Raw genomic sequence first — 12,873 nt, 5'->3', positions numbered from 1 at the left:
TTTTGCCACAAGTTTAATAGTGCTTTTACTTTTTGGAAGTTTGCAGCTATTCATAGCAGTTTAATAAGCAAACCTCAACTGGTAGTTACAAACTATGAAAGCTGATCAGGAAAACGTCTGCGTTCATCTTTCTCATTGAAGAGGAGAGCAGTTACCAGCTGGAGCTGCTGACAAATCAGTAAGGTGGGATTAAGAACATGCATTGATTCGTCTGTGAATGGCATGGAGTGAAAGTTTGTTGCACAGCACTGGAAGCCTCCTAGAGAGGGAGATGAGCTGTCATCCCAGGCTGTCTGTAAAGGGGTGTCCTGGGGACTTGAGTTAGGATGTCCACTGTGCAACCAGCGATGTAGTAGCTTCCAAAGATGCTTGTCAACACCAGGGAGTACCCAGAAGAGGTGCACAATTCAACCTTTTTGTTTCAGACCTCATTACAATCACAGGGTTGCCCACTGAACTGGAAATCGTTTGCCTAGCATCTTGGTGCTACGATTGGGTTTATTATACATCGGCTGGGACTTTGATTTGTTGCTGCAACCCAAACGTTTTTCATGATTTTGTGTTTTTTAAATGGCCATTTTCCCAAAGCTGTGAACAATAGTGGGGAAAAAATGAAGGGGAAAGAATTCTGAATTTTTTTTTAAAGACAAGTCGGATGCAGAGTATTGAGAGTTGGCTGATAGCATTACTTCACTGGTATTCGTTTTCCTCAGACTTAGAAATACCTGTCAGACTCAGAAAACCGGAGCAGTGATAACATTTGTGATAATACCTCGGGGTCACTTGAAGCAGTGAACTGATGACTTATTCTTGACGGTATCACATCCTATTCACATTCTATCACATTCTATTACTGACATATGTGGTCACTGGCTTTATGGGACTAACGTGGATGTTCTTGGTGAATACATGAGAATAAAACATCACTGGTCTTGTGTCAGAGCGGGAGATTTTTTTTTCAATGTTTTTTTGCAAGGCAGAGTATTCCTTGGGTTTGTTGGTCAAAACGCTGAAGGGGGAGAGATACTGGATGACCAAGAAAGTGGCTATTGTGTTTGTGCGTTTATGTGGTATAACAAGCGTGTGTTGTATCTTCTGTTCAACAGAACAGTGCCAGCAGGAGGAGCTTGAGGGTTTCAGTAACAAAGGGAAAATTGGAATGGCAATTGGGCAAATAGGCAAGAAACAAGGCTACATGTAACAGCCAGGGCCACCGGTGAGTGAGGTGGGAGCTGAAGTTGAAAGGCATTTGAACAAAAAGGAGCGAGCAGCAGTGACGCAGAGCGGAGACAGACAGAGGACCAGGTCAGAATATGAGGAAAAATGTCTCAAGCTGCAGAAGTGCATGCCACACGGCTGTTGCTGCCACATGTCTGAACAGACGTATTTCAACCACACATGTGAAAACATCTCTTACCACCACACGTGTGCACAAGGCTATTGCCACTGGGCGCCTGAACATGTTCAGGCCTCAGGCCTGAGCACGTGTGTTGCCACCACACACCTGAACATGCATGTAGCTGCCACATGCCTGAACAGGCGTCAACATGGGGGTAGCTGCCACACACATGAACATGGGTGTAGCCACCACACGTGCAAATACACGTCACTGCCACAGGCTTCCACAGACATGAATGCTTGTGTTACTGCCACAGACGGAATCATGTGTTGCTGACACATCCATGAACAGGCATGTGGCCATCATACAGCGGAACACATGAGAACATGAGTGTTCCCAATACACACCTCTACACACATAAACATGTCTTGCCACCAAATGGCTCCACGCGTGTGAACATGTGTTGCTGCAACATGCCTGAACATTCGTGAACATGTGTTTCTACCTCAGAGGTGAACGGGCGTGTTGCAGCCACACACCTCCACACGCCTGACCACGTGTTGCTTCCATATGCTGAACATGTGTGAACAGGAGTGAGCATGTGTGTTGTTGCCACATCCATGAAAATACATGAAAGTGCGTATTGTCACAACACGCATGTTCAGAAATGTCCACGCCTGGCATGTTGTCGACAAACACCTGAAAATATGCGAAAATGCACCTTGTTGTAGCACACATGAACATGTTTGTTGTCATCAGGGCCCTGAAATCATACATGCCTGTTGTCACCAAATCCCTGAAAACGTGTTAAAATGCATTTTGTCACAACACGTGTGAACACATCTGTTGTCACCATATGCCTGAAAACACATGAAAATGTTTCATCACAAGATGCCTGAAGATGCATGCACATGTGTTGTCACCCTATACCTGAAAAGGCGTTAAAGTGCGTTTTGTTACAACACGTGTGAACACGTGTGTTGTCACCTTAAGCCTGAAAAAGTGAAAATGTATTTTGCACATGCGTGAATGTGTGAACATGTGTTGTCACCGTATGCCTGAAAACGTGTGAAAATGTGTTTTGTCACGAGACCTGTGAACACGTGTGTTGTCAGCATATGCCTGAAGACGCATGAAAATACCCTTTAGCACTACACACCTGAACATACATGAACATGCGTGTTGTCATCAAAGCACTGAAATGTCTTCTTGCTTTTCGTCACAGCACGGGTGAACATGCATGAACACTGAACATGCATGTTGTCACCAAATGCCTGAAAACATTTGAAAATGCCTTTAGTCACAACACACAAACACACGTGAACACGTATTTTGTCACTGTATGCCTGAAAAGATGTGAAAATGCATTTTGTCGCAACACGCATGAACACGCGTGTTGTCATGAAAACTCTGAAAACATGACTGCTCACATTTTGTTACAACATGTGCGAACATGTGTGAACACGTGTTGTCACCACATACAGAAAACTTGTGAAATCTAGTTTTGTTGCAACATGTATGAACACGCATGAACACTTGTTGCCATACGACTGAAAACACGTTAAAATCTGTAATGAAATGCAGTCGTGTTCCTCTTGATTTTTAATCTCTGAGCTGCTGCACTTCGGAGTAGAAGTCGTCACTAGAGATTTTACAAATATAATCAGATGTGTAGGGAACTGTACGCATTGTTACAGAGGGAGATGCTGCAGATTTGTGCATTAATAAACAACAGAATACTTACGAAGAAAAGGTGTCTTAAAGGCACTGGATGACACTTTAGACCTAAGGTGGAGCTCATAGTTGGGAAACAGGTGCATAGGAAAACAGTATGTATATTCAAAAAGAATTTCTTATTTCAGGCATCGCGTTTTATATTGAGATTTTGTCTCAAGTCTTGTGTAGCTTTAGAATCTGGAAAAGAACATTAATGGAAAGCCTTGATGTTACCATAAAAGTTGATTTATATTTTAAGTTATTACAGTATTTTGCTTTCTCATTCTTCTGCATTTTAGCTGCAGTTACTTGTTAGCAACATAGTAATCTAAGCCAGGGATACTCTTCTGTGTTAGTATGTAATAAAAATGTGTAAATTTCCAAGTAAATTGTACTCAATTTTCTATCTTCTGTTTAAATGGAGATCTATTAATATTAAATTCATTAAAGTATTTTTAATTTTACGGTTGCTTCAGATCCTAGATTTTATGGAGGGCTTAGTTGTCTAGTTCCCTGTGGAATCAGGAGTCATACAATACTGTGTACGTGGGCCGGTCTTCCTCATATTCATCCCCAGTCGAATTATTTTTGGCCTCTCCTCTAGTGTGGACAATTGTTACAGATGAGGATTTTAAGAGAACATTGTTCTTGAAGAAAACGTGATTCCAAATGTTATGAAAATAAATAGCTCGTAGGAGGGAGTAATTCTGCTTGTGTATTTGTGGGGAAAATTACAAACGCCAAAGCTTCAGGAGGTCTTGGGCATTTGCCCCTTCATGGGCAGCAGCTTGCGTTAACCACGAGGTTCAACAATGTAGGTTTGTGTGTTCATAATGAACAGTTACAGGAAATTAAGAATGAAGTCTTGGAACAGTACACAGGATAATAAAGGCGGAGAAGTGTCCTCACTTGCCAGAATTATTTAACTGATCATTTGTGACTATGTTTTTGTTTCTAGATAAATGGACATTGTCGTCTCATCTACTTTGTTGGTATATGGGAATTCCAAAGAATTCCAGTAGCATTTTGTACTTTATTTTGGTTTTTGAATTTTGAACAAGACCAAGTGAAAAGAAATAAAACTTCTATATTTTACAAAACAGGTAGACAAATGGTGTGGTCTGAACTGCTAGGGAAGATAACATTAGCTTCTCTGAGTTGTTCTCTCAGGAGTTTGGAAAAAGATGCAATCACTTCAGTGGATGATCTAGGTTAACCAGATTGAGACAAGCGTGTAACACCTGGGCTCTATTTGTTTTCTGTTTTAAGCTGTTAAGCTGTTTGCTTTTTCTGAGTCTGGGAACAGCTTGTCACCCTCAACTTCCCCCCCCTTTTTGTAAGGCTTTCTGTTTTATGTTTCTTTCAGCAGCTTAGGTGCCTGGTAGAGGAGGTGAGGCCTAAAGCAATATGGCTGTCCTGATACTGGTCCCTGCTTCAAAGGGGTTTTGATTTGGTCCCTCTTTCAAAGGGATTTTGATTTACAGTTTATACTGTGATAGACAGTATCTGGCAGTCATTTTTTAAAGAAAGGAGGAATGGAATTGCAGTCCTCATACACAATCCAGAGAGAAAAATGAAGAGCTTCTTTCAGCTCCTTAGTCCTCTTTATTCATCATTTGAATTTTAATCATTTGAAGTTGCAAATAGTAAAACATTGATTTTCTAACATTTAATTTCTTCCCGTTTTAAGAGAAGTAATGAAAAATCTGAATTGATCTAGTATATGTAAATATAATTGATCCAAACATATGCTGATAACTTTGTCTTAATGAAAGCTTTTAAGAAATTATCAGCTCTCTAATTGGAACTTTCTTTTTCTTTTTAAGTTTAAGATATAGTGGTCCAGCTTGTTTGCATACAGAAGTCTGTAACTTCTTTAAAGTAAATTCTAAAGAAATCTCTAGTCTTCTGTTTTGTATATCTGATGCTTTTGTTTCGACAGGTGTCGTTACTGGGATTAGATGTTTTAGGTGCCTTTGTCAACAGACTATCAGGACGCTTTAAATCCTATATAGGAACCGGTAAGTGAAAAGTAACTTTCTTAAGACCAAAAGGTAGCACATTGCCCATCCACCCCCAGCAGTGGTAGCTGAACATGTAGGAAGCTTTCTGAGCTAATCATAGTTTAAAACAATGTCTGAGGATGTAAATGTATAGGTATTTCAATGCTGTTGTTGGAATTTGAATAATTTTATATTAACTTGTAAATACTCATTTTTCATGTAATTACTGATTTGTAGGTGGTGATTGGAATTTTTAAGGGTTCCAGGAATGTCTTTTCTGTAATTAATTTCAAGCTATATAGTTGCTTGCCACTCCTATGCTATATAGTTACTTACAATGCTCCAAGATAGTCGTCTAAAAATGGTGTTAGAACATAAGTGCTACCTTCAGCTTGCGTTAAAGATTATAGGTTTTATTTGTGGATCATTTTAATTAGAGCTTTATGTCTGCTGAAGTCTGTGGTCTAAGGGGAGTGTGTGGTCCACCTCCTGCTTGGTAACTGCTATCTAGGTAAGTCTAGTTTTCAGTAGTCTAAACTTTTTCTGGGATGAAAAAGAGTGCTAGCTCTTATTCTTGGGTGAAATGTTTACTCAAATAAGAGTATTTCAAATGATGGATCTGTGAGTGCCTGACTCTGAAATAGTTGTTCTGGGAAATATGAGCAAACTAATCTGCTCAATTCATTTTGCTGCTGTCCTTGAAAAGAGATTGTGGTGCTAGGGCAGGGCATTAACATTGGTGGTTTATCACTGGCTATTTTTAACAGAAGGACCTAACTTAATGTCCTTATGCAAAATGTGTGTGTAATGTCTTGTATCTTGTTCCTACAAGCATAGCTATGTTAAATTGTCTGTCGAAATTTTAACTTTGCTATTCTTCAGGTTTCCGCTTTTGTTTTTAGTAGTTGAGAAATCAGCAAAATTTGAAAGTTTAGGAATACAAAGTTTAGTTTACGACAAGTTCATAACTAAATTAATTGAAAGCATATTTCAGGATGCTGTCGAATATTCTTTCTGCTGCAGTAAAGTGCTACAGAATTTAAATCTACTTTGTTGCAGAGGGTTTTGTTCGGCTGGTTGGTTTTGTATTGGAGTAGCATAAGGGAACTGGAGGCATATTGTGCTGTGCAGAATATTTATTTTGAATAGTGCCCATTTGTAGCGACAAACAATACTAGACTTCAGAGTGTTACTCTGCCTTGGTATGTATTTTAGCGATGTGTAGAACTTAAGAGTACAGCCATCTTACTAAATGGTTGTAAAACTTTCTTCAGTTCGTCTATTTTTGTGTTAAGCGAACTGTAAAGGTTGACACAGACAGCTCCAATGAAAAAACTTTTTTTCCCCTCCTATTTGATTTTTTTGAGACTATGAGTAAATAAATATTTACAGTTTTGTTTTCAGTAGCATTTATATTAAAAGAAGAAATGTACTGTCACTGGGTGACTGTTGAACTTGTATAGCGTAAGTAGACACATGAAGCCATGTATTGCAGAAGTATTTCTTTAGAAAAGTTGAGAAATAGTGCCCTCAACTGAAATTAGCCTTCTGAGATCTCCAAAATCAGGACCTATAGAGTGCATTATGCTAAATACGCAAGTCACCCTTGTGCATGATCAACTTTTATATAAGCTTAACAGACACTAAAATGTTAGTCTCAGTAAAGGCAGAAAACAATCTTTATTTTAATTACTTTTTTAAAGAGGGATTTATTACTTTTTTTAAGAGGGATTTATAAGATGAGTTCTGTTCGGTTGGTAGCTGTCTGACCAAGTCTCATAAGAAGATTTGGTTTATTTTCAGTTTTTTTCAGTGAAGCAGTAATACAAAAACTTTATTGTAAATGTCTGACAGTGTGGATAATCCAGAGTTTATGAGAGTAATTAAAAGCACACTGGTGAACAAGAAAACTGCTTCCTTCAAAAAAATTTGAAGAACTACCAGTTTCCCAAATCATATTGTGTCAACTTTGTAGATTTGTCTTAACATAATCCCAGTAAGACCAAAGACCCGAGTCTGACAGTGATCTGTTTGCAGATGTCTGAAAAAAATAGGGACAGGACAAAACTGCAGTGATAACTCCTTTAGTATGACCTGCCAGCTGTCAGTAAGTAGTCTTGCCAGTTTAGGGCCAGACGAAGCATAGATGGTTACCTTCAGTGTCTCCCCTGTCACCCTGTTTTCCTACAGCTTTATTGGGTTGGTCCCTGAACCCACATAGACCTTTGACTTCTTAAGTGCTATGTAGTGATGCTTAATTATGTACGGTGTTACAAAACTCTTGTTTCGGACTGGCTTTCTGATATCTTCTTGCTTGCTCACCTCTTTTATTAAAAAGGCAAACCATCATTTCTTATATTTTTTAATGCCAATCTTCATTTTACACATCTCTTCCAGGCCTCTCTGCTGCCCATTTCCCCTCTCTCCTCTGTGGTCTAATTGTTTCTTGTACACACATTGTTCCACATTTTTTTATTGTTCTTGTTGCCCCTTTCATTGTCTTTCTATTGCAGTGCTTTTGAATTGAGGAAGCCATAACAGCTCAGATGCAGCATATGTATTTGTGGCATAATGGTGTTTGTTTTTATTACGTCATCTATTACTTTCATAATTACTGATGATCTATTTGTAAAACTGCTGCTTCCTGAAAATTGACCTAATATATTTATGAAACTGTCTGCTGAAACAACCTGTGTCTTGTGCAGTGATGGTGACTTAGGGTCTGTTGTCCAGGGTGGTGTCCGGTGATAGGAGGGGAAAATAAAGATCGTGGTATCAAGCTTGCAAATGTTGGGAAAGTTAAAAGCAAATTCAACTAAGTAACAAGGCTTTTACAGCCCCACAGGAGTTCTTACTATTATTTTGTATGGTAGGCATTTACTTTCTTCTGTTTTAGTCAAATAAATGTGAGCATAGTATTTTTGGAAGACAAACATAATAGAACTTTTCCAGGCAAATTTAGATACTACTTTGAAATACTCAAAAGGCAGTTCACTTTTCATTTATTGCAGTAAGTCATTTTTGGTACTTGCATTCTCACTGAAGATCAGGATGGCAACATAAATATAGCAAAGCAAGATGTATATGTAAAGTACCTTTCTATTCTGTTTTCTGCCTTTTTAAAAATAAAATTAATCTTAGAGTCTATGTGAAGTTTCACTTTTATAGCTATATTTTGTCACAACAGACCTGGAAATTTAAATGTGTCTTTGTTTTAGAAAAGAGTGTTATTTTTTGGTGACCCTGAAGTGTTTGTATTCATGATTCTGAACTCAGGAAATGATGGAAATATAACGGCATATTACCCACTATAACATAGCAAAATACATTTTTTCCTACTGTTTAATTTCCTGTTCAGGTATCACGGGGATAGCTTTCTTTACATGCAGAAAAAAAATAACTGATGTGACTGAATATTCACACCCATAAACATTGCAGGCTTTTCACTAAGAACGTGAAGGCTTTATTATCCTTTCCATCTTTACAGTCAACATATATGCCATTAATTCATTAATTAGTGTGCACCTTTAGTTTCCTTAGCTGGTCTTGAACCTGGTCTTCTCCTACAGTGGGCGGTTCATTCTTCCTGTCCCTGCCTTTGCCTTCTGTGGCCTGGGCTATGTGGCTGGAACAACCACATTGCCTGCTCTCTGTTGCTGATGCTGACATCAGTGTTCTAGGAGCTTGGACACAAAAATTTTGGATTTGTTTTTTTTAGTACTTCCAGTGAAGATGATCTAAAATACTTTGCAAACAATAGGTGTCAGGCTGTGTATTAATTCATAAGAGTAGAGGGCTATATTCTGGAAAAATAGGGCGGATTAAGGTGTATTTGAGTGTTATATCTTTCACGATTGAATACTGCTGATAGTTCTGTGATTAAAAAAAGATTACATAAGAGTACATAATGACCTTGTCACAATCTTTTTTTCCCCAGGTGATGGCATCCCTTATTAAAATACTATATATAAGAAATAATTTTGTTCTCTAGAAGTGAACATTATTTTGCCCTCTTTCCTTGCATTGGTTCCACTGTTGTGAGAACAGTCACTGAAGAAATGTTACATATTTGTCGATGCTTTTTCTATTCTGTATGGTTCCTAAACAAGGTTTAAGAAAGTCCTTTTCAGGCTCAGATTCAGTGGTTCTTGTGCCCAACACAAAACCTCTTATTTTGGCAGTATGTCCTGAGCTGAGCTTCCATAGGTAGTCCATTCCTCAGAGCTGCTTTCACATCCCCGTTCATTGGATGTTGGAGGGTATAGCCATCTCTGTTTAGTTTGGCGACTGTTTATGTACTTGTCCATGAATTTTTCAAATATTGAACCTGATGATACTATCTACGTTTTAATATTCTGTGATGACAAATTTGAAGTTCACTAGTTTTAAAAAAAAAAAGTAAAAGCACAAAATCCCACTTATTTTTAAACTGCCCTCTAGTTCTTTTCAGTACTTTAGGAATAACATGTCTTCCTAAATTATCACCATCACCATCACTGGGGATTTCTACCATCAGAATTAGGTGTATGGCATACAAAAGTGACCAGTAATTCAGAGAGCTTTATTTTTCTTATGTACAAGATGAAGTTTAGCTGGTATCCTGCAAGAAAATTGCAGTGTTTGATATCACAAGCCATTTTCTGAATTTAGGTCATGTAGTGCTTTGGATAAATATAAGAAAAAAGTAATAATTCTGTAATTGAATGTGACTTTGATTCAACATTATTTTGTTGCTGTTGAAAGAAGGGGAAAAATAAAAGCTACAGTAAAAGCATATAGAATCTGTTTCAATTTTAATATGGTATTGTATCATGATACATTTTTCTGCATATGTGAAACTATCCATTAGTCTATGATATGATTATGTTGCCATTCACTTCCACAAACAACCTTACAAGAGTCCATAAAATATGTTTTAGTAATTTACAAATCAAAAGAAAGATATTTGACAGGTAGAAACACAGATACCCATTTTGTGTATATATATATATATATATATAAAAGGCTGAATATATATATATACACATACTTTAAACACAGAGACAGACATGTATATTAGTTTATGTGCATATATATAATAGAAGTTGGAAATTCTTCTTATAGTAAAAAGAATTCAGTGGGCAAAAATAATTTTGGAGGATTGCTGTTGTGCTTTATACTACCAATTTGAAGTGTTTATCTTCATTCTCAGGTGGTTTCTAGAAGTGATGGAAGAACCTTTAAATTAGACTTTTCAGAATAATTTGAATGCTTTTTCAGTCTTGTCACAAATAGGCATGCAAGTATGTTGCCAGATTTATTTTAAAGCATTGTAAGGACTTGGAAATATGCATTATTTTTGAGTTAATTTGGATGAAAAACATTTAGTAGAAGAATTTGACAATATTTGTTTGAGTAAGATTGCATCAGTGCAGACTTAGACAATAATTTTTGCTTTTTCTCCCAATTAATGAATGACATTTTTTGATGGAAAAGGCTTAAATATGCAGTTTAATCACAATGTGACTCTTCAGTAGATGGCTTTAATGATGTATGGAAAAATGTTTTCCCCCTCAATACAAAAACCAAAAACTCTTTTAACATGACCTATCATGGACATATATTGTGTTAAAAAATAATTGACATTCAGGTTTTATGGAGTGGTTATTTTTTTAGTGTTATTAATTTCATTGCAGAATTGAGGCTAATGTCAGGGTGTACATTCGGATAAACATCAACCTAAACATAAAACCTGGAGTAATTTAGGTTGGAAGGGACCTTTGAGTTCATCTGGACTATGTCTCTGCTTAAAGTATGGCCAACCTCAAAGGTTAGACAAAACTTTGAAATAAAATCAAATTGAATTTCTCACAAAATGCAAAGTAGGCTTTTATATTTATGTAAGAGAAGTCTTCCTCAGAGATACTTTGTTGCATCTATAGGCAAGTCAGTTGTTTAGTTTGACTTCGGCTTTTTGTTTTACTTTTTATTGATCTCAGGAAGCACTGTGTTGGATGTGTGCTGTAGGATTATCTTAAACAACAAAACGTTGAATATTTCTGTTGTTTGTTTATTTGCATGGTTGCTTTTGTTTGTTTGCATTGTTTTTAGAAAAGGCTGCAAAAGGAGACTCAGTTATTTGTATTTTTTCCCCAGAATAGATGTTTTGAATTGTGTTTATATTTCTGAATTTCACGAAAAGATGAACTTCCTGCAACATCTCAGAAAATTCTTAAATTTCCTTTAGTTCCCTTTATGGTTAATGATCATAGGTAATGGTCAGAGCTGTTCTAAGCTGTGCCTTTTCTTGTCTTGGTGACAGATTCTCTAAAGCTGTAAAAAAAGCAACAACAACACAACTCCTATGATGTTTAAAGCTCTTTACATCCTATCTGGAATCCAGCTGTCTGGAATACATTCCTGTAGCATTTATTTATTTATTGCATAACAATTATTATTATCAGAATGACTTTTACCTGAAGCGATTCATGCTCGACTGATAGGCTGTGAATTAGAGTACCATCTGCTTGCTGCCTATGGGCACCTCATTATATGACCCCTAAAAATGCAGTCTCATTAAATATAAGAGTAGAGGAATCATAGCTTTCCTTGGTTTCTGTTTTGTTCTAACTAATACTAGTTCTTTTAAAACCAGCTTAGGGCTAAAAAATTTCAGACGATGACAATTTTCCAATTTTCTTGATGGTCTAATGCACCTCTTTAAACTGTTTGGACTTGAAACCTCTTTCCTCATGCTTCCTGGGGCTGAGACCCTGATAGATTAGTTGTTATATCGTAAAAGAAATGTGTGTTTGTATGTTTTCTTTCCGCTTTTGGAGTTGAACAGTGTATCTCATTAATCCCATAAATGCTTGTCTTGGCTCCAGGAGAGACCCAGAGAGGCACATTAATGTCTGACATGGCTCTTATTTGAACTTGCTTACTCTGGACCGGACTTTATCTTGAGGAGTGTCAAAAGGGGAGCAGTGAGGCCCCTGTGGCCCTCTTACCTCTGAAAGCCCGATAGAGATTCTTTGGTTGGAAGTAGCCTTTGCTGACTTTGATCTGTCAGACCAGCCATATTGCAGGCCCTGTAGGAGCCTCTGTGGGATTTTTTCTCCTGCACATCTTACCCAGAAGAGCAGAGGCTGCCTCCATTGCTGACAGCTTTCTAATACTGGCAGCCAATTAGTGCTGCTGCCTGAACTGGCAAGGTTTCTGAGAAAACCAGAAGATACTGCTGCCCAAGTTTAATCTCTGTTTCTGTCCCCAAGGTTTTTTCTTTTAATGCCTGAGATAAGTTAGACATTTTAGAAACAGGAATTTTGCCAACACTGAGGTTGTTTCCTTGGTAAATATTCTTATTTGCTTAATGTCTGTTTTTTCCTTTCTTTTCCCCTTGTAAGCCTTTGTGGTTGCAACTCCAGTAGAGCTGACAGGGACTCTCTGAAGGTGGTTCACAGAAAGGGTTAGGCAGCAGAGGGTATACATAAGAAGGGCACTTACAAAGAGCAGTGGTCAAGAGAGAGGGAATAAGGGAGAGTTGTGAGCAATGATACACACTGAAAAACTCCACATTTGTGTTGTAAAAGAAGGAACTCTTGTTAAAGTTTAACAAAAGAAAATTGTTTGTGCTACTTGTGGCGTTCTTTGCTTCAGGGGGTCATACAGTAAAACTGCTCAGAATTTTTAAAAATAAGCGGGGTGCCACTCTAGGTGCTGACTTCTGTGATTTACTTGTTTATCATCTTCTGTCCCCGTAGAGGAAATAAATGTTTAATCTCTCAAGGCTGTACTCTGACTCTTCAGGCTGTTCTTGGCTCTAAATCTTGCATT

General features: G+C 37.6%; 1 protein-coding gene across 23 annotated transcripts in view; it reads left to right on the top strand.

Annotated features, from left to right (window-relative positions):
• Positions 1–12,873, top strand: part of CLASP2 (cytoplasmic linker associated protein 2) — a 142,438-nt gene that overhangs the window by 3,222 nt on the left and 126,343 nt on the right. For 22 of the 23 annotated variants that reach the window (XM_080580048.1, XM_080580070.1, XM_080580037.1 and 19 more), the window contains exon 2: positions 4,998–5,076. The exons of the other annotated variant lie outside the window; for it this stretch is intronic. In XM_080580048.1, the coding sequence (XP_080436174.1) occupies positions 4,998–5,076 (79 nt within the window). The remainder of the gene's footprint in view (positions 1–4,997; positions 5,077–12,873) is intronic. 23 annotated transcript variants of the gene reach the window in all.

This window comes from Anser brachyrhynchus (assembly GCF_964034855.1).
Source record: "Anser brachyrhynchus genome assembly, chromosome: 2".
NCBI classification, from domain to species: domain Eukaryota; kingdom Metazoa; phylum Chordata; class Aves; order Anseriformes; family Anatidae; genus Anser; species Anser brachyrhynchus.
Note: the sequence above shows the minus strand (reverse complement) of the source record. Positions and strands in the feature narration are given on the sequence as shown.